The 26,869-nt window shown below is 52.5% G+C and overlaps 1 protein-coding gene across 7 annotated transcripts in view; it reads left to right on the forward strand.

Annotated features, from left to right (window-relative positions):
* Nucleotides 1-26,869, forward strand: part of PTPRC (protein tyrosine phosphatase receptor type C) — an 86,168-nt gene that overhangs the window by 53,353 nt on the left and 5,946 nt on the right. For all 7 annotated transcript variants that reach the window (XM_045860087.1, XM_045860103.1, XM_045860110.1 and 4 more), the window contains 20 exons: nucleotides 415-552; nucleotides 2,244-2,354; nucleotides 3,711-3,779; nucleotides 4,726-4,884; nucleotides 5,988-6,202; nucleotides 8,178-8,238; nucleotides 10,460-10,568; nucleotides 11,604-11,638; nucleotides 11,881-11,990; nucleotides 12,945-13,035; nucleotides 13,135-13,211; nucleotides 17,418-17,454; nucleotides 17,550-17,647; nucleotides 18,612-18,737; nucleotides 20,502-20,659; nucleotides 20,909-21,044; nucleotides 22,633-22,782; nucleotides 23,780-23,870; nucleotides 25,246-25,379; nucleotides 26,424-26,558. In XM_045860087.1, coding sequence (XP_045716043.1) covers nucleotides 415-552; nucleotides 2,244-2,354; nucleotides 3,711-3,779; nucleotides 4,726-4,884; nucleotides 5,988-6,202; nucleotides 8,178-8,238; nucleotides 10,460-10,568; nucleotides 11,604-11,638; nucleotides 11,881-11,990; nucleotides 12,945-13,035; nucleotides 13,135-13,211; nucleotides 17,418-17,454; nucleotides 17,550-17,647; nucleotides 18,612-18,737; nucleotides 20,502-20,659; nucleotides 20,909-21,044; nucleotides 22,633-22,782; nucleotides 23,780-23,870; nucleotides 25,246-25,379; nucleotides 26,424-26,558 — 2,240 coding nt within the window. The remainder of the gene's footprint in view (nucleotides 1-414; nucleotides 553-2,243; nucleotides 2,355-3,710; nucleotides 3,780-4,725; nucleotides 4,885-5,987; nucleotides 6,203-8,177; nucleotides 8,239-10,459; nucleotides 10,569-11,603; nucleotides 11,639-11,880; nucleotides 11,991-12,944; nucleotides 13,036-13,134; nucleotides 13,212-17,417; nucleotides 17,455-17,549; nucleotides 17,648-18,611; nucleotides 18,738-20,501; nucleotides 20,660-20,908; nucleotides 21,045-22,632; nucleotides 22,783-23,779; nucleotides 23,871-25,245; nucleotides 25,380-26,423; nucleotides 26,559-26,869) is intronic.

The raw sequence follows: 26,869 nt of genomic DNA on the forward strand, positions 1-26,869 counted from the left end.
TTTGGGGAGACGGGCAGACACCCCCCCCCAGGGGTGAGTACGTCCAGCTGGGGTGTGAGCGTGAGGTGAGCGAGGCCCGGACCGGCGATGACACAGTGTGACCTGAGGCCGCTGGCTGTTGGGTGACAGCTCCCTCCGGTGCGGTCTCAGTTCCGGACACGGAGCATGGGCTCGCCCCGTCGGTCACACGAGACACGTTCTCAAGATCCACCATAATTCCTGGGACTCTCCTTAAAGTCGAGTGTGCTAAAATAATGTGCTGTGATAATAGTTTTCAGGACCTTTCATTCATCATTTTTGCCATTTGCACAGGTTTGCAATCTAATAGATAGTAATTTTAAACGTGAAATCTGAAAAGGAAGTTATGTGATTTATTGTATTAAGACATTCATATGCAATATTTATTTCTTTCAGATACTGAAATTTCAAAAATGGCCAGAATTGAAGCAAAAGGCCTCCAACCTGATCAAGATTATAATTGCAGTTCACAAGTGTTCTTTGACAACTATCACATTACTGAACAAACTCAGACTATTCGAACTAAACCTAAAAGTGAGTATGGCACTTACATATACACATAAAAACTTTTTTCTTTTTATATGGTTATGACTCTGGGGGCATCACAGAAATTGACGTTGCAGTTTGGAAAAAGGGATTCGGAAACACACTCGTGTCGCCTCGCTCAGGCGGCCCGTCGGAACCGACAGCCCCGGCCGGGTGTCGGCGGCCGTGCGGTCCGCGCGCCGCAGGCGGATGCGGGTCGCGGTGCCCCCCGCCGCACCCGGCCAGCTCTGCTTTTCCCGAGCGCCGGCCCTCAGCAAACACAGAAGTTCACTCAGGGTGGACTGCAGACCTCAGCTAAGGCTAAAACCATAAAATGTCCAGATGAAGACACGAGAGAGGTGTTTTTGCTCCTTGAGCGTAGCAGACGTTTCTTGGCGCAGAAAGCAAGAATAACTGTAAAAATTACACTGATTGTGCATCATCAGAATGGAGCATCCTCACTCTTTGAATGCAGCCATTAAGGAAATAAGGGATAGAGCCATGTGTTGTGAAAAAAGAGCCACAATTAATTTATTTAAACTAAGAGCATTTTTCCAAAACCCAGAGACTTCTTTCAACTGCACAATGAGACCTGAGCGCCTCAGTTAAAAATGGGCAAGCGTTCTGAACCTGTGCTTCTCACACACACACACACACACACACACACACACACAAGACAGGTGCACGGCCAGTAAGGGCTTGGGAAGGACGCCCCACGTCATCGTGGGGGCGGCTGGGGGGTGCAGCTCCAGACAGCGAGGCCATGAAGGCCTCACGTGCTCGCCAGACTGGCTAACGCTAAACCGACCGAGCATCCTGCCGGTGACGAGGTGAGGACCCAGCGCCGCCACCGCAGGGGTGTGCGGGGGAGGGGAGCTCGTGCCCCCGCGAGGACCTCTGCACGCGTGCGCACGGCGGCTCCCTTCACCACGGCAGAGGCCTGGGGGCAGAGCCGCGTCCCGCAGCGGAGAGCGAAGAGGTCGGGGGCGGGGGGGCGGGCGCGCGCCCTCGCCGCCGTGGACCGCCGCTCACGAATGAGGGGGCCCAGCCGCGTCCCCGGGCGGTCAGCTCTCGCACCCACCCGCGTGTGCAGTGCCGCGTGCCGGGCCCCAGCAGCGCCTGCCCTGGCTTTGTCCGTGTGAAATGGGCGAGGAGACAGACCGGGTCCGCAGGGACAGAAAGCAGGCCCGAGGGTGCCTGGGGGACCCCCCTGACTGGGGTGACGCGAGCACTGTCTGCCTGGAGGGTGACGGGGACCCTGCCGGGGTGCGTAGGTGCCGACCCGCAGGGACCCAGGCTCCGAGCGGGCCGTGCGAGCGCGCCCTGCCTTCTTCACGGCGGGTCCCTGGAAACTCGGAGAAGGGACACTTCACACAATGGCTGTGGGACCCGCCATCGGTCCTGCCGGTGACAGCGCTCTCGGCGGGCACAGGGAACTCCAGCAACCCCAGGTGGCTGGGCCGTGACGGGCAGGGAAGAAAGCAGGGTCCCCAGATTGTCCGTGCGCCAGCGGACTGTCCCTGGTCACGGTGACCCTGTTACATGACCTCAAAAGCAGATTTACTGTGGCCAGGCGTCTTTTCTACGAGGTCATTATCAATCCAGCATTCGGTAACATAGGGCTGTCCCTGGGCCCGCTTGCAGCGTGAAGAGTGTTTTCCCCATGTCCTGATTCTCACGTCTTTCTCTTCTCTCGGCAGTCCCGGGACAGCCGCACAGCCTGACCTTTGCCGCACATGAGAGGAAAGCAGAGGTCACCTGGACACCGCCTTCAACTTTCTTCCGTGGTTTTCTCCTCTGTTGTGAACCAGGTAATTTGCACCGCGGGTAGTTCCGTGTCCGGAAAGAGGGACCAGGAATCGGGAAGGGCTGGACGCGGGGACTGAGGCGGTGAGCCCGGCGCCCTCGGCACGGCCGTGGCGACCTGCCCCCTGTGAGCCGGGTTCCAGACCCCCGTCCGATCACCGTGACCTCGCCGGCCCCAGCGCGACTGAAGCCCAGGACGCCCCCAACACCGCTTGTCTTTCTTGGTCTGTCTTAGTTCCCATCTTTACTCTGAAGGGCTGGAGAAAGACAACGGTGTCCTCCAAATAGTGTGGGAATGAGTAACGCTGCTTTGGGCTCAGTATTCGGGCCCACGAACAAACCCCTTCCAAGCCTCGACCCCCACGAAACACCGGCTGTCGAACGGGCTGGGATAAGAGCTTCGTGGAACCACATAAGCACAATTCATTTCGATCCTGCCTGGTGGGCGTTCAGTCCATGAGCTGCAGCTTCGGGGATTTCTGAGAAACAGAACCTCAACGAGGCAAGAGCAGACACGTCCTCTCTCTGTCTAGCAGCCCACGGTGACACGGAGACCGTGGCTAAGTCACTGAGACAAGGAACGTGCACATGGCAGACCAGATCTTTTCTGTAGAGTGTCTGCAGGTCCATGGGCATGGCCGGCAGGACCGGTGCCCAGCGCTAAGAGAAAGCTCAGCCCCACTGCAGACCCTTGTCCCTTGTCCCTTGTCCACACCAGACAGTACACGCAGTGGGCCTGGAGGTCCCGTCCGGCTTTGTTCTTCCTGCCTGGGGGGTCACACACAGAGGGCCGAAGGCAGGGGTGGCCAGCCCGCGGCCCACACGCCCTATGGGCCCAGCACAAAAGCGTGCCTTTACTTAAAACATGACCTAGTTTTAGCACTAAGTTTTATACTAAGTTGTATTACTTAGATATGTGCATTTTCTGTATCAGTGATCCCAAATTTGGGTCCTGCTCGACAATTGATAAAGATTATCAAAAGGGCCGCCACGTAAGGAGGGCGATCACGTGAGGACTTCTGTGCTTGTCTGTGTTGGCGGACGCCGCTGGCATGAGGTGCTCCGACCCGTCTCCGGCTCGTCAGGCTTTGTTAGCGTTTGTGGGCTCGATGTGGGGCCCGGGACAAGTCTCCTTCTCCCAGAGTGGCCCGGAGACGCCACAGGACGGCTGGGGCAGCACATCCCTGGCTCGGTGTCCCCGTGGCCACTTTTCTCGTCTTTTGAATCAGATGCGACGATGGCCTGGGGGCTCCTTTCCGCCACTGAAAACAGTGCCTGGCAGGTGCAGGGACCTGTGCGCCATTTTTGTCGTGACTGGGTTAACCTTTCCAAAGAGAGTTTATTTATTTATTTTTCAAAAGGAGGAGACAAGTGCAGCACAGAGAACAAAACCCCCGGAACGACCACGATGGGTCAGATGTGTAAACCAGGTATGTGCTCTGACCGGGAACTGAACCGGCGGCCTTTCGGTTTGTGGGGCAACGCTCAACCCCCTGAGTCCCACCCGTCAGGGCGGGTGGTGTTAATGCTATTGTCACTCTAACTGCTGTCTGGTAGCAGGGTGCCACTCGAATTGTCCTTTAACCCTTCTGCCTTGAGGCCACTGGACTACTCGGAAATAGTCAGTGGCTAGTGATTTCTCATCCTCGCCAATGCTGACTCTTCTGCCTGCGTGTTCGGACACCGTGAGACAAGTCCTGCCACGCACGCGACTCCCCAGCCAGAGCCCACTGTCTCACTGGGGCTCATCCCTCAACCCAAAATCGTCCTTGCTTTCGTGGAGGTTTTTTGTCACCCCTCCACCTGTCCAGCCTCACGCGTCTTCAGGAAGAGGCCCCTCCCACTCTGCTGCCAGCCCGAACTTCCCCTCCATTTCTCAGACGCCATGAATTACTGTCGAGCAGACCTGGTTATTGGTGGTCGGATGGACCATGCATCTAGAACCCCCACGGTAGCTAGCTAGCATCGAGGGGCCGAGTTTGGAGGTTGAGCATTAGAAAAAGGTTCGCTTAAAAAACATCATCTTTCTGAACCATCGCAAGTCAAGACTTCCATAATACCCACTGAGAGCTGTTCCCCCAGGAAGGAAACACCGTCTTAAGCAAAGTGCCTCGACTCACTAAATGGTTTATTTACCAAATTGAGTTCATGCAGCCGGGATATTTGAACCTGGGACTCGGCGTATAGCAGTGGAACTGGTTCAAGGTAATCGCCGGCCCTGGCATGGACTTCTGAACGCCAAGGGTATATTTGCACACATTTTCTCGGCCACTGGGCTTGCAGCTGGCTAGAAATGATGTCGTGCCGACGCCGAACTAAGGGTGTGGTCCTCTTGACTTGTAATGACTTAATAAATGTTTTCTTTTCCTCCCTGAGGTGGCGCCTGCCGTGAACTGGATCGAAACTCAAACAATACTTCTTTGGAACCCCTGGACCCTTATACAAAGTACTGTGTAACCCTGTATGCCTCTGCCGGGGAAAACAAGACGCGTTTGGGACCTCCCAGGACCCATAGTTTTCAAACAAAAGCAGCACGTAAGTCATACGCCCCAATGCTTCCTTTCTTCCAAGAACGGCACGAAGCAAGCAGGAGAGTGGGTAGCACACGGTGTCTCTGTCCTCGTGCTCCCCTCGGGGGATGCCTGGGTCTGGCCCATTTGTTCACGTCTCGGGTTCGGAGTTTTTGAAGAACAATGACCTAAACACGTGCCCTGGGTCCTCTGTGTGCTCCAGTTCTAATCGTAAGCTTTATAAAAGCGGAGCACAAGGGCGCAGGGGCTGGCACCACACACGCGACGTCAGGCACGGGGCCCTGACCCACGGGGATCAGGGAGGCGTGGTCCCCTGCGGTCCGTGGTGTCCAGAGTGCCACTGGTCAGACGCCCGATGCCACCTGGCCCACAAAGCCTTCCCTCGCCGGCCTCTGCGTCCCTGACCCAATGCCCCTTCCAACAGAAACGTCTTGTTAGCATTTTCCTGCCTTTGCGTCGCCCCGCCCACCTGGGGCTCTCCCCCACCTGCCCGGCGTCTCCGGCATTTCCAGGCCCCAGGCCCGACCTGCTCGCAGGGGCACGTCAGGCCCAGGAGGCCCGGCGACAGGCGGCGCCATGGGCAAGCCCGCAGGGGCGCCTCGGAGGCCCTCGCTGGTGTGAAGACAGCTCGTCCTACTCGAGGCCGGACCTAAAATGTCCTTAATGGCCTTGAGGTTTGGGTTGAGAACGCCCAGGGCCGCAGGCGTGGGGCTTCCGTCCCGCTGCTGGATCCCCCTTGGCGTCCCGCCACACGGGGCGGAGCTGCGGCGGCTGCCGAGGGTCCGGGAGACAAGGCCGGGGGCAGCGCGCTGGGCGCCCCGCACCCCCCCCATGCCCGCCCCCTCGGTCCTGCTGTTCTGCGCTTCTTCCTGGCGGGCGGCGCGCTGGAGGCTCCCAGTGCAACTCAGGGGCCAATGGTCCCTGAACAAAGAGGGGGTTTAGTCCTCGACATTTTGTTCCAGTTTTCTCACGGAAGGTCCTGCTGGAACTTTCTCCTCCGCACCCGCTAACGAACACCTAAGAGCGTGTGTGTTGTAAACACACAGCGTCCCGCAGGCACAGATCACGTTTATCACGTGACTGACCGACCCTGCTTCCTTTCGGCAGGCCCAGGCAAGGTCCAGGACCTGAAGGCCAAGCCGAAGGCAGATAACAGTATGCAGGTGACTTGTAGCAGACCCAACCACATCAACGGCCCCGACACAATCTACAAGCTGTTGGTCAAGACCGCACAGGGTGCTGAGGCTACATCGTCTTCTCAGAAGGATGTCTGCTCATTCTCCGTGGACGATCTTAGCTACTCAACACAATACACCTTTGAGGTGAGATGATAATTTCTGTGCTCACTGGAGTCCTGTAAAAGTCTTAAAAGTTGGACTGCAACCTTTTCCCCACTGCAGTAAAAACAGGACTTTAAAGCAAATATTTTGCCAGAATATTTTTTAAAGGTAAATTTCTTTTTTTTTTTTTGAAGATTTTTAAAATTTATTTTTAGAGAGAGGAGAAGGGAAGGGGAAAGAGAAGGAGAGAAGCATCAATGTGTGATTGCCCACTGGGGACCTGGCCCGCAACCCAGGCATGTGCCCTGACTGGGAATCGAACTGGTGACCCTTTGGTTCACAGGCTGGCGCTCAGTCCACTGAGCTACAGCAGCCAGGCCTGTCAGAATATTTTTGACCTTCAGTAATATACCAGTATATTGCCTTTAGATGATCAACCTATCACAGATGATTAATATATGATATCATCAACATGTAATGTTCTTCTCTCTCTCCAGAATTTTCCTTTCCCGTCTGTTGAATAAGGTTAAGTTATTCTGAAAAATTATAGGTAAACATCCTATTAGAATGCAGTCCTAAAATTCAAATGTGGAGATAATTATTCTCCAAGACTTTTGTCTCCAAGACTCTCTCCAAGACTTTTGTTCTTCACAGCAGACGCCGCCCATGGTTTTATGTTTTATGTCCACTTCAGTCTCCGCCCCCCCACTCACACCTTCATGGGGGGCTGTCCTTTTGGCTTTTTTCACCATTACAACCGCTGGCTCGTGAACTAGGAAAGTGTTTTTAGTGCTGTGACTTCATTACTTTCCTTTTCCGTAGGTTTGTTTTTATGTTCTTCTGGTAGTTTTTCAGCCATGTATTTCTCTTTTGTTAATTAACTAAAGTTAATGCTTTTATAAAATTTTGACTGTATCCCATGTCTATATGACTTATCGCTAATTTCTCAATGACTGGCACAATTATACGATGAGTAGATTATTGAAGTGCTCTTACTGATAATTTCTAAAGAGTTTAGAATTGCAATTTGAAAGAGTTTTAACATACCTGTCTTTTAAAGACAGTGTTTCTATATTTCTGGTGCTTGATTTTTTTTTTACAACTGCTGCCTTTTGGAATTTCTAAAGTGTTTTTTACAGTTCTTTATATGATACATGTACCTGAATATTCTGTGGCTCCTGGAGAAATGACAATCCTCCATAGGGTAAATGCTTAGATATATATTTTCCAGATCAATACGTCTGCAAAATTTTTTTATTTGTCATCAATCTCTTTAAAGACATGATTCACTTAACTTTTTTCACTAAATTTATTTTTCCTTCAATTTGGGTGGTGGTTTTTGTTTTGGTTTTTGGGATTTTTTTTGCGGGGGGGGGGGGTTGCCACTCTGACCACTTTCTCCCTCTTGTCAGTTTCCCCGCACACCTACACGGGTTTGCCGCGCTCGTGTCCGATCTCACGAGATGCGGCACCGAAGCTGGTGGCGTCCCCACCGCAGATTTTGCCCCGGGTCACTGAGAGCATGGGACCTAGCCGCTGCCATTCCGGCAGCCTCACTCTCCCACGGAGAGCAACATGGCGACTGGCACCTTACCGTGCACCACTGGAGGACTTTCACGCGCCTTTCATGCGTCACTCTCGTTAACACTCAATGGTAGATGTTCACTCTGAAAATAAAGTGTGTGAACATTAATTAGCCTATTAATAGGGAATTTAACGTTAAATAATGAATGTTTTGAAGTGCTGGATTTTATTCCTTCCGACTCTTTATTCTTCTTGATAGAACATCATTGCTGAATGGGCAAAGATTTCTCCATCTGTTTTTCACTGTTGAGCATTTTCTTCTAGACAATAACCGGTAAAACATACTGACAGGGCCTTCAAGTTTCCACTTGAAATCGAAGGTTGACAGCATATTTTTGATGACAATGAAGTGGTTGAATGGGAAATGTGTATGTTACATTATAGCACGTAAATTCACGCGAGAAAACGAGCTTCCCTTTTGTCGCTGAAACAGGTCTTTTTGTACAACGGGGAATTTCAAGGACCCTCAGACTCTGTTACTGCATCAACATCATGTAAGTGATTGCTTCGCTGTTTACTAAGTTCGTTTTTAAAAATATGTGAACACACACACACAGCTTGAGTATTTTATGTTCACGCCACGTCCAATCGTTAAAGGTTTAAATGACACACATTTTATAAACCTAAAAGTCTACGTTATCTGGAAAAAAGTGTAGATGAGCATCATATTAAAATACAGCATCTTAAATGCAAACCAGGAAATTCAATGATTGAAAGATTGTCAGTTTCATGAAATTAGTCCTGAGAGGATTGACTATTAAATGATGATTGCGTCTGTGACCTTGGTCATGTTCGTCACAAAGAGGGTTTGTTCCCTGTAGTTTGGAGACTGTGACCTATTCTACCCCGTTCGGTCCCTCACCAGTCCCCGGGGCAGAAGCAGGTGCTGGACACTCCTCTGCCCCTGGGTTGCCTAACTAGACGAGGATCAGTATCGCCTCGTAATAAGACTGCTACTTAATTTTGTGCCAATAACATTAAAAGTATTTCAAGCAAAATAAGTGTGCATGCAGGGAAAAAAATCACATCAAATGCCGTCGTCATCATCATGAGAATAACGGTGCCCCACCCCCACCCCCTGCAGAACAGCCTCACAGCCCACCACGCGTTCCCCGGTTTCCTTCGCTCTGCCCTCCACCCTCGGGGATGCTGGGGCTGTGGGCGTGGCCAGCTGGGCTGAGCTGGTGGGGGCAGGAGACTCTCAGGTCTCTGTTCGTAGAGCTCCCACCCTGGCGGCGTGGCGAATAAAATCAGACTACGGAGAGCTCTCCGTCTGTCCCTCTCCCGGCCACTCCCTTCCCTGTCTCACACGTGCTCACAGCCGTCACAGATGCCTCGTTCGCCCAAGAGGGAAGATACAAAAGCAGCTTATCTTTGCCGACTGCTGCACTGGGTCTCACGCAGAAATTTGGCTACGGTGGCCCAGACGCAGAACAGAAAAGCTCCCCGTGTTAGATGCCGAATTCAGCCACACACCTTTGACCGTACGCTCATGTAAATATTGTATAAGCCCTTACGATAAAAAGAGTGCCCTCGAGTTCTTCCAATCACGTAAACAATTTGTAGCGGCGGTGCCCACACTTGGGGGCCATAGACCGAGCAGGACGAGTCACGGGTGTGCTTCCCGGCCCGCGGAGCCAGCAGGAGCGCCCTTGAACGCGGTCCAGAATTCGGCGCTCTCTGGTTCTTCCTTGTCTGTTTGCGCTCGGGCCCAAGGACCCCACGAAAACGGCTCCGGTCCAGCTCCACAAGGCCCTCCCTTCCAGTGAAACACAGGGGCAGTTCCCGGGGCTCATCGACCTTGACCCATCGGCACCTTGGTCATCACTGACTATTGGTTCCTCCTAGAAATTCTTCCTTTGGAGCTGGTTTCCCCGGGCACGCGCTGTCCGTGTTAGCGTCCTTGGCTGGTTCCCTCCTTCCCTCCAGCTGTGTGACATGGCCGAGTCTCGGGGCGCCACAGTCTTGGGATTCCCTTCCTCTCCATCTGATGAGTTCTTCGGGCTTATATATTACGTAGCCACTCTTGGTCCAAGACTCAAATTTATGTCCGGTGCCAGACGTGTTCTCAGAAGATTTCTGGCAAGAGCATTCGTTCCCAAGTGGCCTTTCTGACTTCCTCCTCGGCCCCTTCCCTCCGACGTCTGATCCTTTCCTCGTGTTCTCAAATGCACTCCGAGTTCCTCCCCTTCCCCCCCCCCCCCACAGCCTGCTGCACACTCGGCCCACCAGGTCCGGACGGCGGCCGTGGCGTGGGGCTGCCTCCCCCGATGGCAGAGCTCCGGGTCTGGGCTGGACCCGCCAGAGTCTGCCTGGACCGTGGGACTCACGACGAGCACTCACCGATGTCTGCACGATGCACGAGTCAGAGTCTCTCTCTCCTCGGCTCCACATCCTACGGGGGCTGCACCTTCGGCTCAAAACAGTGTGGCCCTCACAATGTTCTCCAGGACCCCCAAACCGACCCTTGCGCTCCCCGGGTCCCAGTCCCGCCAGCAGTCCTGCTGTCACCTGGGCATGCGGGGCCTGTCTCTGCTCCGGGGTTCTCGCCCCGCCTCCCCCTCTGCCGCGTATGTTGTTGGGTTTTTTTTTGAAAACTGCAAAATAAGTGGAAATCTCGATGTGTTACAGACTTTCAAGGTGACCGATTATTCCAAAGACCCAGCTAAGCCTAGGACATCATCATCTCTGTTCCTGTGCTATTTTCATTTCTAGATAATTCTAAAGCACTGATCGGGTTCCTGGTGTTCCTGATTCTCGTGACCACAGTGGCCCTGCTCATTGTCCTCTACAAAATCTATGACCTGCACAAGAAGAGATCCAGGTAAGCGCTGACTTCCAAAGAAACACAACGGTAACGATGACAGTGGTAGCAATGAGGGCACCGACCCGTGAGGCGGGGGCGGAACCAGGACAGGGGCGGGGAGGCCAAGGCCACACGGAGTCTAGGCCATCATGGAACCGTGGGTCAAAGGTTTTCAGCGTGGCCTTATCGGGTTACGTTAAATATCAGCATCTTCTACATTCACGGATCACGGTAGGGGCTTCTCGCAGTAACAGCCAGTGACGAGGGCGTGCGTCTGCCCTGCAGAGTGGGTCAGAGGGCTCCCGGAGTGACGATGGCAAAGGGAAGGAGAAACTACGTAGGGGAGTGTATGTAGTCTCTTGTCCAGGGACAGTTATGCTTCATGAAAAACAGGAGTTTTGTGGTTTTTTTATTTTCTTGAATTTCTTTTTTTAAATTTTTTTTAGATTTTATTTATGTTTAGGGAGGGAAGGGAGGGAGAAAGAGAGAGAGATAGAGACATCAACGTGCGGTTGCTGGGGGCCGTGGCCTGCAACCCAGGCATGTGCCCTGACTGGGAATCGAACCTGCGATGCTTTGGTTCGCAGCCTGCGCTCAATCCACTGAGCTACGCCAGCCAGGGAGGGGAAAAAAAAAAAACAGGAGTTTTAAAATAAAATAATTTAGTCACTTGTCTGAGACTAACAGACAGCCCTAGGTTTTCTTCCTCGCTCACTTTTCCTTTACACTTTACTGGCCTCCTCCTCCGTCATCTCCCCCGTTCTTCTTTCTTCCTTCCTCCATGCCCCCTCCGCTCCCCTCCCCCTCCCCTCCCCCTCCCCCCACTTCTCCTTCCCCTCCACTCCCCTTCCCCTTCACTTCCTTTTCCCCCCACTTCCCCTCCCCCCTACTTCCCCTTCCCCTCCACTCCCCTTCCCTCCTGTTCTCTCCTCTCCTCTCATTAACCTCCCTGCCTCCATCTCCTCCTTCCTATAATATACTTATCAACTATGAGTTAAATGCCAACTGAATTCCATGTTTAAGACTAGAAACTTACATTTCTTATTTTCACAGCAATTTAGATGAACAACAGGAACTCGTTGAAAGGGGTAAGTATGCCTATTTTTTAACCGATGAATTACGCCACCCCCCCCAGTTGAACCCATTCATTTAAAACAAGAATTCCACACTTTTTATCTAACTTGGACTGCCTCTGTTGATACTGAGACAAAGCTTAAATGTACTTATTTGATCGGCGAGGAGTAAACCCAAGGTGTAAATGTAGTGACAGGAGAGTGAACCTCTGAAAGACAGGTGTAACACTGGCCTTGACTCTTTAATCTGCTTAAAGATGATGAGAAACAGCTGATGAACGTGGACCCCATCCACGCCGACGTTTTGCTGGAAACGTACAAGAGAAAGATCGCGGATGAAGGAAGACTTTTCCTGGCTGAGTTCCAGGTGGGTGCTCTTCTCGGTACGCAAGGGGGAAGGTCACTCAACGATCCAGATACCCACCGGAAACTTGCCTTTATAATACATCACACGCAATATCGCGACGTCGTCCAAGCAGATCGCCGTAGCAGAAACGGACAGACCAGAGGAGAGACCCGCAGGACGCGGGTCGGTGTTCCACAGTGATGTTTCACTGTGCTCAGACGCGTTACGAGGTCGCGTCACAAAACCTGCTTGGCTGGTTTTGTCCTGGGAGTCTCAGTCATCATCCAACTCTGCGTTTTGTTTTTAGTCTTTGGGTTTTATATATATATATATTTATGAAATGTATTGGGGTGACACTGGTTCGTGAGATTACATGGGTTTCGAGGGGACAGTCCTATGTTACATCATCTGTAGATTGCACTGTGTTGACCGCCCAAGATCAAGTCTCCTTCCATCACCAGATATTTGACCTCTTCACCCTTAACTGCTCCCCACCCCCTCCCTTCTGGTAACTACCACACTGCTGTCCGTGTCTATGCGTTTTTGTTTGTTTGTTCTTCCTCTTTTATACTTAAAGTGCAGTCGATGTACAATCATGTATTATTTTTAGGCGTCCGGCGCCTTGATCAGACAGTTGTGGAACTTACCCAGCGATCACCCCGATCAATCTAGCACCCATCCGACACCATAGGTGGTGGTTGCAATAGAACGGTGTTTCTGAATGACTTTCGAAGTGACAGAACAATGCACACTACATTCCCTGTCCCGGAGGATTTATTCTCCAAGTGCGGAATTTATTCTCTTTTTTTTAGTGTGTTTTGCCTCATTCCTCCACGTTCATTTCAGTGGCCGCACGCAACTTGTCTGTCAGCATCAAAGAGGCAGGTTACAGCCTGCCCGTCCCCACCGCCGCCGGTGAGGCTGACGCTGCTCCCCGGAGCCCGCTGTGACCCCGGGTGTCCTTGTGTCTTCCAGAGCATCCCTCGGGTGTTCAGCAAGTTCCCTATCAAGGAGGCCCGGAAGTCCTGTAACCAGAACAAGAACCGCTACGTGGACATCCTTCCCTGTAAGCCCCTCCCCCACCCCCCGAGAGCGGGGTCTCCGCGTGGGCAGGCTGCGTGGGGGTCCGCGGTCGCACTCACTGTCCTTCCCTTCCCGCGCACAGATGACTACAACCGCGTGGAGCTGTCGGAAGTAAACGGAGACCTGGGGTCCAACTACATCAACGCCAGCTACATCGACGTGAGTAGGGTGCCCGCGGCGGGGCCGCCGCACAGCTCCGGCACTGGCACTCCGCCCCTCCTGGTCGTGGCAAGGCCTTAGAGATGTCGCTAGGGACGGTGGGAAGTACGCCCGTGATGCCTCTGCTCCCAACAGCAAAATCACTAATATTTGCGAGAAGAGTTTCTTATTACTTGCTGTCGGTGCTGCGCGTGGCACAAGATTTTTCTCTGCAAACAAAGTGACACTAAGAAGCAAAACACTCCGGGGGCCTGGGGTGTTAGACTGGATGGCCTAGGCAGGGGCTTCTCACCGGAGCGCACGTCGGCGCCACCTGTGTGCTCTGTCATTGTACGGGTGGGCAGGGCGGGGGGTGGGGGGGCGCGCTGGGTGTTCAGTCTTCCCGTCCTGGTTCGAGGGGGAAAGGCCTGAGCTGGGACTGGGGCCCCCCGCTGCCTGGCCCCACCCCACGGCGCATCCAGGACCTGGCACCGGGGGTCCTGGACGCCCTCCGGACCCACACCGCCCGCTCACTCCAGCCGTTCAAACACAAGCCCCGTGCGTGGGGATTCACCCAAGTAGCTAAAAAGGGGGCTTACCGCATATCTGTTAGAGGAGCAATACATTACACGCCCCGCACATGTTTACGCAGAATTCATTTATAGAGACACTGGAAAGAATGTTTCTTCCACCCACCCACCCACCATTCCGCCCGCGCCTTCCTCCACCAGCCGGTCTCGTACCCACCCAGCCCGAGTTCCTTTCTCCGTGGACATGAAAACTCTCAGATTCATCCTTCCCTGCTTTACCCAAAAATGTTAACATAACATTCACGCCTTTCTGGAGTGTAACATACCTAAAACCTCCAACGCTGAATATACAGGGTCCGGCAGAAGTAACACCTGCTTGAGTGCGGTTGGTAGGGTATGACGTGGGTGTAATCATTTATGGTTTTAATTTAAACCTTTCACCTAAAATGCCACGTGGTGTGCTTGAGTGTGATATTGTTATGTTGTAGAATATCATACTTATGGTTTTCTAATAAAAGATTTGGTAATAAAAGGGAACATTATTTGTGCCGGACCCTGTACATAATATCATTATGAAGAGTCACTTTTCTTAAAGAAAAAGGAATTCAAATTAGGGCTTTTTTTTTCTGTTTGTTTGTTTTGACCTCCTTGACTATACAAACTTTTAGTGGAGCAGATGAAACGGTCAAATGACGAGGACGTATTTGGTAACTCCAGCAGTGCACTGGTTTCCCAGGGCAAGCCGCACAGGCATGACGCAGGCAGCTAAAAACAACAGAAATGTCTTCTTTCCCGGCTCCGGCAGCCAGAGGTCCAAAACAAAGGTGTCAGCGGAATTATGCTCCCTGTGACTTTTTATTTTCACAAGAATTTAGTCTCTGGGGGAAAAAAAACGCTCTATTTTCTATTCAAATATATATGCGGTGGTTGTGCTATTGCTCACACTTACGTTTCTGCAGCAGAGCCGCGTGCCCCTGCCCGGTTTTGCACGCTGGCACGCCGCAGCCCCCCAGTAGCCGCCTGGTGAATGAGTGAATGTCGGAATTGCGCTGTGTCAGGCGAAGTTCAGGAAGTGACTGAGATTGATCGTGACATTTTTGTGGCCTGTGTGACTGGGTGTCGTCCTTTTTCTTTCTTTTTTTTAATATATTTTATTGGTTATGCTATTACAGTTGTCCCATTTCCCCCCTTTATTCCCCTCCACCCTGTAACCCCCTCTCCCTCCGGCATTCCCCGCCCCCATAGTTCATGTCCGTGGGTCGTGCATATAAGTTCTTTGGCTTCTCCATTTCCTATACTATTCTTACCCTCTCCCTGTCTATTTTCTTCCTACCAATTATGCCGCTTACTCCCTGTACCTTCTCCCCCTCTCTCTCTCTCCCACTCCCCCAGTGAGAACCCTCCAGGTGATCTCCATTTCTGTGGTTCTGTTCCTGTTCTAGTTGTTTGCTTAGTTTGTTTTTGTTTTTTTTAGGTTTGGTTGTTGATAGTTGTGAGTTTGTTGTCATTTTACTGTTCATATTTTTTATCTTCTTCTTTTTCTTAGGTAAGTCCCTTTAACATCTCATATAATAAGGGTTTGGGAATGATGAACTCCTTTAATTTGACCTTATCTGGGAAGCACTTTATCTGCTTTTCCATTCTAAATGATAGCTTTGCTGGATAGAGTCATCTTGGATGTAGATCCTTGCCTTTCATGACTTGGAATACTTCTTTCCAGTACCTTCTTGCCTGCAAGGTTTCTTTTGAGAAATCGGCCGATAGTCTTATGGGAACTCCTTTGTAGGTAACTATCTCCTTATCTCTTGCTGCTTTTAAGATTCTCTCCTTCTCTTCCATCTTGGCAAATGTAAGTATGATGTGCCTTGGTGTGTGCTTCCTTGGGTCCAATTTCTTTGGGACTCTCTGAACTTCCTGGACTTCCTGCAAGTCTATTTCCTTTGCCAGATCGGGGAAGTTCTCCTTCATCATAAAATAAGTTTTCAATTTCTTGCTCTTCCTCTTCTCCTTCCGGCACCCCTATGACTCAGATATTGGAATGCTTAAAGTTGTTCCATAGGTTCCTAAGCCTCTCCTCATTTGTTTGTTTATTTTGTTTTGTTTTGTTTTGAATTCTTGTTTCTTCATTCTGTTGTGGTTGGATGTTTCTTTCTTCCTTCTGGTCCAAACCGTTGATTTGAGTCCCAGTTTCCTTCCCATCACTGTTGGTTCCCTGTACCTTTTCCTTTATTTCACTTTTCATAGCCTTCATTTTTCCTCTATCTTGCAACCATACTCAACCATTTCTGTGAGCATCCTGATTACTAGTGTTTTGAACTGTGCATCTGATAGGTTGGCTAGCTGTTCATCAAGTAGTTGTATTTTTTCCAGAGCTTTGATTTGTTCTTTCATTTGGGCCGTACTTTTTTTTGGCTTGGCGCACCTGTTACGTAGTAAGGGGCGGAGCCTTAGGTGTTGACCAGGGCGGGGCACCCATGTCGCTGTGTTGTGACGTCATCTGTGGGGAAGGGGTCCGAGAGGGAACAGTGCTGCTTGCTCTGCTCTCTGCCAGATTTCAGACACTTCCCCCACTTCCCCCAAGCAAACTGGGCCCTTCTGGTGCTGATTCCCGGGTGGGTGGGCTTGTGTATGTTCTAGGACCCTGTGGGTCTCTTCAATGAATTCTCCTGGGAGGCTGGGAGTTCCTCCTGCTGCCGCTGCAACCCCCACAGGTGTTTTCAGTCGGTGGTTTGAGGCTTTATTTCCCCCGGGTTGTGAGGTCTGTCCACTCCCCAGTTGTTCCTCTCAGCTTGTCTGCACGTGAGTGTGGGGTCACCCGCTCTGCCGGCCGCCACCTCGCCTGGTCCACCAGCCGCCACCTCGCGCATCCCGGTCCTCCAACCGCCACCGTGGTCCGTCTCCGCCCCTCCTTCCGGTCTGGATGAATGCTTCTTTAACTCCTGGGTTGTCGGACTTCCATACAGCTCGCTTTTCTGGTAGTTCTGGTTGCTTTTTGTTTCTAAACATGTTGTTGTCCTTCTTTTGGTCGTGCGAGGAGGCGCAGTGTGTCCACCTACGCCTCCATCTTGTGGGTTTCATCTTGTGTCAGAGTTCATCTCTCTGAAGGGCCTCCCTGACTAGTGAGGGGGACTGAAGGAATTTCAGGTAATTTGGAAGGAATTAGCCCAGGATCAAGACTGCCTCTGCACCCCTTTCCCCCTCGGTAGCAGGAGAGGGGAGAGCAGACCTTTGCAGGTGATGAGAGGAGCGTCATTGCATCACGTCTCTGGATTGGAGTCTAGGTAGACCTGTGAGCCCAGGATGACTTGTTAAAAGAAATGGAGTAAAAGTCCCCAAAGGCACGACCCGTCTGGTCAGGAGGCCTGAGTCGTGGCAGGCGGTGCAGGTCCACTCCTGTGAACTGCTATGCCGCCGCCGCCAGGAAGCAAGCCTGGCTTTCCCAAATCATTCCGGGTGCAGAGCCAAGACCCATGGAGCCCTGAGGATGGTTTGGAAACGCCACCTGACCTGTTTAGCGCGGTCAAATGCCTGCTTGTGTGTCCCTCAATCCCCCCCCCACCTGTGATTGCAAATGCCCGGGGAAGCCCACGGCCGAGAGGGAGTGGCTCTGGGGTGACTGCCTTGCGCTCCCGACGGCAGCACAGGAGTCCCCGCGTGTTCCGTGAGTGACGTGTTCCTTTGTGTGTGTTTTGAACAGGGTTTCAAAGAACCCAGGAAGTACATCGCCGCACAAGGTAACCTCTCGGGCTGCTCAGGGTCCTTTCGAAACCTCATTTCACAGCCTTTTAGAAAAGAGAGATTTCTGAGTTGGCCCTGCTTCACCTCCCAGGTCCCCGGGACGAGACGGTTGGCGATTTCTGGAGGATGATCTGGGAGCAGAAAGCCACGGTGATCGTCATGGTCACCCGCTGCGAGGAAGGGAACAGGGTAAGGGCCTGGGAGACTCCCAGAGCGGAAGCTGGGGTTGGGGAAGGACAGTGCCGGGGTGCACTCCCGAAAGCGGGGTACGTGTGCTTGACGACCAGGAGAGACGGCTCCCTGTTCCAGTCAGCATGACACGCGGCTGGCATTTTTCGTGCATGCACGGAAATAAAATCTCCACACGTATACCTACATGCGCATGTGAATGAAGGTTAAACATCCCTGCTGGACTTAAAAATTTGATTCCTATGTCTTTACGGTACTGTTGTTAGTTCAGCACATTTCTCTTTTTAAAAAATTTATTTATATATTCATAGAGAGAGGGGAAAGGACAGAGAAAGAGAGGGAGAGAAACACTGATGCAAGACAGAAACATTGGTCAGAAACGTCGACCAGTGCTTCTTGTCCCCACCGGACTGGGGACCAAACCCACAGCCCAGGCCGGCGCCCGGACTGGGAGTCGAACTGGTGATGTTTCGCTATGCAGGATGACACCCAACTCGCTGAGCCACACGGGTCAGGGCGGGCTCAGCACGTCCCTATGAGCCGATGTCACAAGTGCTTGTGAATACTGGAAACCGACCTGACCTCGGGCGGAGGGGTGGTCGCTCCTGCAACGTGACTCTAGGCAGAAGGAAAGCCTCCCCACAGCCCAGCACAGAAGGAGCCGCCGGCCGCCGCATCATTTTGCTGGCCGCCGAGCGTGCCCCCCTCATTGACAGCCAACCCAGGCAGAACCCCCCCCCCACCAAGAAGCAGCAGGAAGCTAGACCTTGGGCCCTGGTCTGGCACATGGAAGCTGCCTCCGGCTCCTATCTTAAGGCGTGCATGGACTTAAGAAAGAACAGACGAGTGTTTGGAGAATGTCCGTGACTTAGCTTCTATCCGAATATTTTCGTGTAAAGAATGCGTGAGAAGCGTGTATGGTTAAGCGGGAAGCTGGAATCACTGGTGGCTTTTTAAACGACAGAACAAGTGTGCAGAGTACTGGCCGTCCATGGGCGACGGTGCCCGGGAGTACGGCGACGTCCTGGTGAGGATCAATGAGCACAAAACCTGCCCGGATTACATCATCCAGAAGTTCAGCATCACCAACGTGAGTGTGTCTCCCTGCCCCGCCTGAGTGTGCGTGCTCTCTGCCCAGAAGCGCAGTGATGGGGGTGCAGGGTGAGAAGTCAGGCTGTACTTGGGAGACGTGGTTTTTTATGGCCTGCAGGAGGAAACGGCGGGTGGGAAGAATATCAAGAGCCAGCAGGGTCAAGATAAGTCTCCGGTGAAAGGAGGGTTGGTTCGAGTCACGTCAGAGCTGTTTATGGCGCTGACTCAGGAGGGACCAGGCAGGGCTCATGAAATGTGCCAAATCGATGGTTGACTTTCCGAGTGATACAATGGTCTCTGTTCCCAGTGGGCTTATTGCCAATATGGGGAGAATGTCTGTACATAAGGCACGACTAGAGATTACTGCAAAAAGCACAAAGTTCTGTGCAGGAGAAATGCAATGTTTAATTCGGAAAACTACCGGTGTGTCCTTACCGAGTAATTAAAAGTGGAGGTCTCTGCACATGTGTGTGCTTCCACTACGGAAGGTCCCGGGCAGGCAGATTTGTAGACAGAAAGCTGGTCAGCGATTGCTTGGGACCGAGGGGGTGGGTCCAAGCAGACTTTTCGGATGACAGCTAAGCAGTGAGGTTTTTTTGTTGTTGTTGGGGACAGTGGGAAATACCCTGTCATTAGGTAGCGGTGATGATTTTACAACTCTATCAATATAATTTAAAAAGTTTCCACTTTAAAGGAATGAGTTATGGTATGTGAAGAATATCTAAATCAACCTTAAAAATAGAGGTCTTTCCAGACCAGGTTGAAATTTTCTCTAAATGTCACTTATTGAAGAAGGGGTTTCAGTAATCTAAATGGTATTTCCTTGTGGTCCAGATATATCTTCTGCAATTAAAAACAAAAAACAAACAAACAAAAAAAAACATGAATTGTGTATTTACCCCAGGGTCTCCCCAGGTTTCTGTGGTCTCAGTAATCGTCACACTCACAACAGCTGTGGGAGAATCCCACCAGTGGCTCGTGGCTGGACAAGTCATGAGGGCCCAGCGTAGGGCCCCACGTAGACACGGGGGACGTGTAGAGGTCAATGCCAGTCTGGTTGCCTTGACCAGTCGGACGTCCCCATTCTTGGTCCACTTACTTCCTGCGAGAAAAGTGCAACCAGCCAAGTTCTGTGGTTCCGTCCATTATGGGAACGCAGGTGGTCCCCTTCCCACCTGGTCAGAGAACCGCGAATTCCGCGTCTCCTCGCGGATCCTTGGAACAGGGACCAACCTGAGCTGTAATCTGGGCCGACTGTCCCCAGTTCTCTGCCCACGGTTGACATTTCTAAGATGAGGGGGCCCCGGAAACAGAGTTGAACCCCACTGTTTGCCAGGCTTCCTGCACGGGACAGGCGTCCTGCGCGCTGGCCCGCCGGGCAGAAGTATTTCCGTCGGCCGTGAGAAGGGCCGTCTCTTGTCATGCCCATCCCCCGGCCCCGTGTCCCTGTGTGTCCCTGCATGTGCGTGTGTGTGTGTGTGTGTGTGTTTGGCGTGGTGGCAGGAAAGTTCCTAGCGGTCTCAGCGGCACTCACGTACCCCACTTGGCTTCCTGGTAAGTCGCTGCCCACTGGCCGGTGCGTGCCAGTCACGCACGACACCGTGGTGACCGCTGTTCATCAGAGAAGAAGATGTAGCCGCCGCCGAAAAAACGTGCAGGGGGAGTTATTCGCGCGGGTCGCCCCTTCCTCTTATTTGTGTCGGGTAGTCAGTTTCGGAGAAAGAACAGACCAAAAGGAAAGGTCATGTGATCTCTTGACTAGAAAAAAGAGAAGACGGCGGGCAGGGAGGTCACTCACATCCAGTTCACCAGCTGGCCAGACCACGGCGTGCCCGAGGACCCCCACCTGCTGCTCAAGCTGCGGAGGAGGGTGAACGCCTTCAGCAACTTCTTCAGCGGCCCCATTGTGGTGCACTGCAGGTGAGGGCGCAGCTGCCGGCCTCGGGCCCTGGCCCTCGGGGGAGGGGGAGGGCGGGGCCTCCCACGGGCAGCGGCTGCACTGGGGGCGGTCTGCGCGGAGAAACTCATCCTCTCTCCTCTGCTCTGCCCCCGCCCTCCGTGTTGGCTTTTCCACACCTGGTCCCTCCATGACCATGACCATGGCCGTGACCATAACCATGACCGTGACCATGGCCATGACCTGACTTGCTGCCGTGCTTCCATTCCCAGCGCGGGCGTGGGGCGCACCGGCACCTACATCGGCATCGACGCCATGCTGGAGGGCCTGGAGGCCGAGAACAAGGTGGACGTGTACGGCTACGTGGTCAAGCTGCGGCGGCAGCGGTGCCTCATGGTGCAAGTGGAGGTCCGTTCGCGCTCGCCGCTCTCGCTTCGGCTCCCTGGCTTGGGTTTCTGGGGGTGGGAGCGGGGGTCGTCAAGGAAACCCAGACTCGTCTCAGTCTCAACCAGTGGGGGGAAATCGTTTTCGTTTTAACTCCTGACAGCTAACGCATGCGCTAAGCTCCGACCCTAGAAGCATATGCATTCGTGGCTGAGCGTACGGTAGAAGGAGGATGACTGAAAAAATATATTTTTACCAGTGTAACACCACCTCCCCATACCATATTAGGAAAAGGATAAAAATACTGAAAATCCATTTGGCAGCATCTCGTGAAGCGAAAACTAAGGGCACAGAGCGGTACCGTGGTGAAGAGCTTGCTCTCTGGAATCAGCCTCCAGTGTTCTGACCTGGCGCCCGATTCCCAGTCCTGCGCCTCCTTTTAAAAGTTGTCATGCATCCGCTCCTCAGTGAAGGCATCTGTGCCGTGGGGGTAGTGGCGGGGTTCACCCGACAGAGGTAGGGCGAAAGGTGACCCGAGTAGGGCACTTAGACAGGTGCCCGGCACATGCAGGGAGCCAGTCATTGTTAAGTGGTGGCTTTTAGTGACAACGTCCACCCTTGGCCCCTCAAGCCCACGTGCACTGGAGATCCCCAAGAGAAGCACTTACCAGGTGCACAGCAAGGAACACACACTGGGGTGCCCACTGCATTCCACGGCGTTAGGGTAGCAAAGACACTGGAGACACCCGAGATGCCTGTTGGTTGACAAATGGACACGCAAAACGCGGCCACGTGGACGCGCTGGGAACCCGCCACGCCGGCGTTGCGAGGAGTAACCTAGGTCACCGCGCGTGTGGTGAGGACTCAGATGAACACAGAGAGTGCATCAAGTCCCCGGTAAAACAGGAGGATGCAACCAGTGTAATTTTTGAGGAAACACACAAAAATGCACAATGCTTACAGACACGTAGCTATCGGTGTAGAAGTATAAAAACTGCTTGTTCACCAGAGGAGAAAAAGAAATTATTTCTTGTGGAAAAACATACAGAATTGAATGGTACAGCCAAACTCAGGGAACCAGAGGCTTGAACTTGATCAGAAATGTGTCTCCTATTTTAAAATGCTGGATTTAAATACGATAAAGTTTGGGGTTTCTGAGTTTGGCGTACTGCATTTTAAAAAAATAAATTTCTCTGTTTTACCAAGTTTTAGAAAACTTCTAAAAATGTGTTCCGTGGAATATAAACTTCCTTGTTACTCTCCAAGATGTGAAAGTTATTAGTGTTCTGTTAGTGATTTGACTTGGTGACCTCAGCATAGTCACTGGAGGACATAACAGACACATAGTTTTTTAATTATCTAATTTTTTAATTATATTTTTTAAAATTAGCAAGCTATTTTTTTTTTCTGGAAAGAAAGTTGGAGGTGAAACTCGCTCACATTCCTAAGAACTATGAGAACCACCTCTCCGAACCTTTAACCAGTAGAGATAACTCTCTTCCGTACGTCGTCCCAATGTGAGCAAAATGACGGGACTAAGTACTTTGTTCAAACGTGACTGTCACGACTGTAAGCTCTCGGTTAACCGCCCGTGTTTTCCCTGAAACCGCAGGCGCAGTACATCCTGATCCACCAGGCCTTGGTGGAGTACAACCAGTTCGGGGAGACGGAGGTGAGCCTGGCCGAGCTGCACCAGTACCTGTCCAACCTGAAGAAGCGGGACCCGCCCAGTGAGCCTTCTCCGCTGGAGGCCGAGTTCCAGGTACCACAGCGACGGCGGTGACGGCAGCGCTTACAGACGCCGGTCACTGCGTGCAGTTTCCCGGGGCCGTGGGGATCACACGGCTGTTTCATAGGCTTGCTTACACGGAGACGTCTGCTTCTATGGCCAAAGTTTTAACCATTGCCCATTAAGCGGGTTGGAGATGAAGGTTAGCAGTCACGGCAGAGAGCCACCACGCCGGCCCGCCAAGGGCAGCGTGGCGTCCAGCCCTAAAAACGCACCTGGTTCTGGTTTGCAAAGGAAGTCCTTAGAGGGTTTTGTGGCTCCTTCGGAAGTGGGCTGGCTGGAGCTGAAGACAGGAACAGGGAGAAAGACGTGTGTCCCGGCCTATTCACGGGGCGATTGCTCTGAAAGCCGCCGCACGACGCAGCTCCCTGAGATCCCAGAGGGCTGGCGCGGCCGTCTCCGAATGGCCCACTTCTCCAAACACACGTCTTGTAACTTCCCCTTCACCTGTGACGTCCAGTTTCCCGAACTCTTCTGGGTTCCCCAGTGGGTCCATTCAGAGAGGTTCACCCACCAGGAACATGCATTTAATCAGATGCGGGATCGTTGAAGGCTGTGGCTCCGAGGGGGGCCCAGGGTCAGGGGTGCTCTGATCACGGGCCACGCAACCCCGTGGACCTGCCCTGCAGGGGAGGGGAGGGCAGGGCGGCCTTGTCCTCGGGGGTCTCCCTGGGGGCTTCTTGCTCTTTCAGTTGACAAGTCAACCCCATTCAGCACAGGGAGGACGTGCGGTTCTGTCTTATAATCGTGTGTATTTAGTTCACACTTACCGTGTCAAAAGTACTAAATGCTGGAGCAACTAAACGAGACAATTCAGAGTCAAACTTCAAAATTGTGAACGACGGGGAATGTATGTACATTTCCTAAAACTTGACGAAAAACAACATTTCTGGAGGGCCCCCCCAGCAAAGCTTGGAGCCAGTACACGCATGTGTGAAGGTGTCCCCCATTCTCCTTGTTCTCCCCCCAGAGACTCCCCACGTACCGCGGCTGGAGGACGCAGCACACTGGAAAACAGGAGGAGAACAAGAGCAAAAACAGGATCTCTTCCGTCATTCCATGTAGGTGGTTCATTTTATCTTATTTTTGTTGTGTCCGATCACCTCGGGCTCTTGTGGATTTGTTTCACGGAAGACACAGGCGATCTGGAAGCCAGTTTCCGGCGTTGGGTTGGTGTAGGGAGCCGTCGGTGGACTATTTAGAACCAGGTTAAAGCCAATGCTTTGACCCAGACACTACGGAGGACGTGGGAGGACAGACTGTCCTCCGTGTTTTCTTCCTACCACTCATTTCAGGACAGGGCCGTGGGAGAGGGGCCCCTCCGGCGCCGGGGGAGAAGGAGGCCCGGTCCTCTCCGCGAGTCCGTCCCGGCCTCCCCCGGTCCCAGTCTTCTCTCCGGGCCAGGCCGTAGACGCACAGCAGGGGCCACACACTTCCATTCCCTTTCAGGCTTCCCTCCCCCTCCTCATCTCAGGGGGGTGAAAGCGGGCGGCAAGGTCTCTGCGGCCTGCCCACCGTTCCGTTCCACGGACCAGAGCACACGCAGCGTTCAGGACTCAAACTCTGCCCACCGTGTGAGCGAGTCACAGACCCACACCCAGGATAGCTGTCCTTGCATCCCGATGGGCACACTAAAGTTCTCCTGCACAAACCCCGGCTAACAGACTAGACAGCCAGATAAATCGGGTCAGTGCACGCTGACCTAGCTCATTTCTGGAGAATCCTTTACGAAATACTCTCCACGGCAGTTTAAAATATGAAATCGACAGTCATGTAGCGAATGAGCTCATTCGATCAGGCCATTACATTTTACAAATTGAGGTACTGAAGAATTGTGGACTACATGTTTTTATTAATAATTCCTTGGAGATACTGGTTTCATTAAGATGTTACTTAAACGTTAATAGAATGCAATAGGAAAATAAGTTCTTACCTCAGCGATGTATGTTATTAACATACACGTATTTTTTAGTTTATATGGAGCAGAATGCTAATATTCCCGGGAACGCTAACGCATAGGCATCAAAGACCGGATACTCTCATGGAGAGTTACGACACCTCTTTGTCGTTTAATACTTTAAAGCATGTCCCACGCGCGCTTCCGGACCGCTCCCGGGCCCTCCTCCTTCTGAGCCTTCTCTGGGGCGACCGGCTCACCTGCAAGCGCAGAGCTGCCCGGGACTCCTGCCCTGTCAATCAATGCAGTGACGTGACGTCACCTCCAGGGCGCTCCCTGGTTGCCACGTGGCAACGGGGCCGGGCGGTGCGCGCTGGAGGGGCGGTGCGCGCTGGAGGGGCGGTGCGCGCTGGAGGGGCGGTGCGCGCTGGAGGGGCGGTGCGCGCTGGAGGGGCGGTGCGCGCTGGAGGGGCGGTGCGCGCTGGAGGGGCGGTGCGCGCTGGAGGGGCGCTCACTGCTGCTTCACTCGCTCCGTGCAGATGACTTCAACCGAGTGCAGCTCAGGCACGAGCTGGACTTCAGCAAGGAGAGCGAGCAGGAGTCCGACGAGTCCTCGGACGACGACAGCGACACCGACGAGAACAGCGGATACATAAACGCCTCCTTCGTGACGGTGCGTGCGCGTCCCCGTCCCCATCCCTGTCCCCATCCCCGCCCCCAGAGCCCGGGCCCAGCTGGCAAACTGCCCCCGGGGCCGCCGGGGCCGCGCTCCAGTGATTTTACAGCAGAATGAGGAGCGTGGCCGTGACCGCGTGCTGACAGACTTGGAAGTTTCGGTTCTTTTTTCTTCTTTAAAGTTAATTCTTTTTATTGAATTTATTGGGGTGACGTTGGTTAGTAAAATGATATAGGTTTCAGTTTTGAATGCTATACTTTAACTAACTGAAAGACAAAGGTATTTAAATGAAATCCACCAGGTTGATGCAAAATAAGACAATGCTATTAGTTGCTGTTTAGGACGCAGACAACTATAATCATATTAATTTGAAAAAATAACATTTGAGCAAAATACAGGTGTTTGAAAATGTTTCTATTTACTCACATATCCAAGTTGTGAGTGAATCCAGATTTGAGTGTTTGTGCATTTACAAACTTTTAATTCAGATGATCTGAGCTATCGGGTGAGCCTGTGCCACATGCCCTTGTTTTTCGATAGACTGAAAGTTCAAACGAGAAACCTTTAGTCACTCAACAAACATTTTCACATACATGGTAGGTATACACTAGCATGGCCTTATTTCCTTTGCAGATTTTCCCAAAACACACATTCACAAAACATTAATGTAATGATGAGCTGTCATAAGAATGTATAGACAGCAACAAAGTAGAAGCATGATGAGGACAATTTGAAAGGCGAATGCAGTTGCCTTTTTCAATCCTATTCACCTTTCTACAAAATAAGACGTTTTTGGAAGGGATAACTTGGTAGTTTTGGAAGACATGTTTTCAACGAGACTTTCCAGCACTGGCCAAGCATCCCCACCAACTAGACAAGGATGTTCTGTACAGATACCCCCTTGTTTCTCAGGCCTCAGAGTCCCCGTGTTTTTGTGGGAACACACCGCCATTAAGCGGCCGCATTCCCAGATGGTGCTGTCAGCACCCGCCGCTCTGCCCGGGTGGCGGTGGTGACGAGAGCCACTTTTTGTCTCTGAAGAGCTACTGGAAGCCGGAGGTGATGATTGCCGCCCAGGGGCCGCTGAAGGAGACCACCGGGGACTTCTGGCAGATGGTCCTCCAGAGGAAAGTCAAGGTTATCGTGATGCTGACAGACCTGGACAACGGAGGCCAGGTGGGCACGTTGGACACTCTTTTATTTTCACCTGTCTGTCGTAAAATACCGCTCTCCACCTGTGGGTGACGCACTTGGTTGCTGCACCCAAGTCCCGGTGCCCCCCCCCCCGCCCCCACCGTACAGTTTCACGTGTTGGTTGGGACCCTCCGCCATCCATGAGGTGGCTCCCAGCATCGCGTCTGTGTGCGGAGACCCCAGTCCCGCCGGCCGCCCCCAGAGCATCTGAGGCGGGCCAGCCAGGGTCGCCCCGCTGAACTGACAAGCAGCAGCCCCATCCTCCTTGTTTCCTTCAACGCAAAAACCACACT

This window comes from Phyllostomus hastatus, unplaced genomic scaffold, assembly GCF_019186645.2.
Source record: "Phyllostomus hastatus isolate PE091 unplaced genomic scaffold, TTU_PhHast_1.1 phas_contig_148, whole genome shotgun sequence".
Classification (NCBI taxonomy): Eukaryota; Metazoa; Chordata; class Mammalia; order Chiroptera; family Phyllostomidae; genus Phyllostomus; species Phyllostomus hastatus.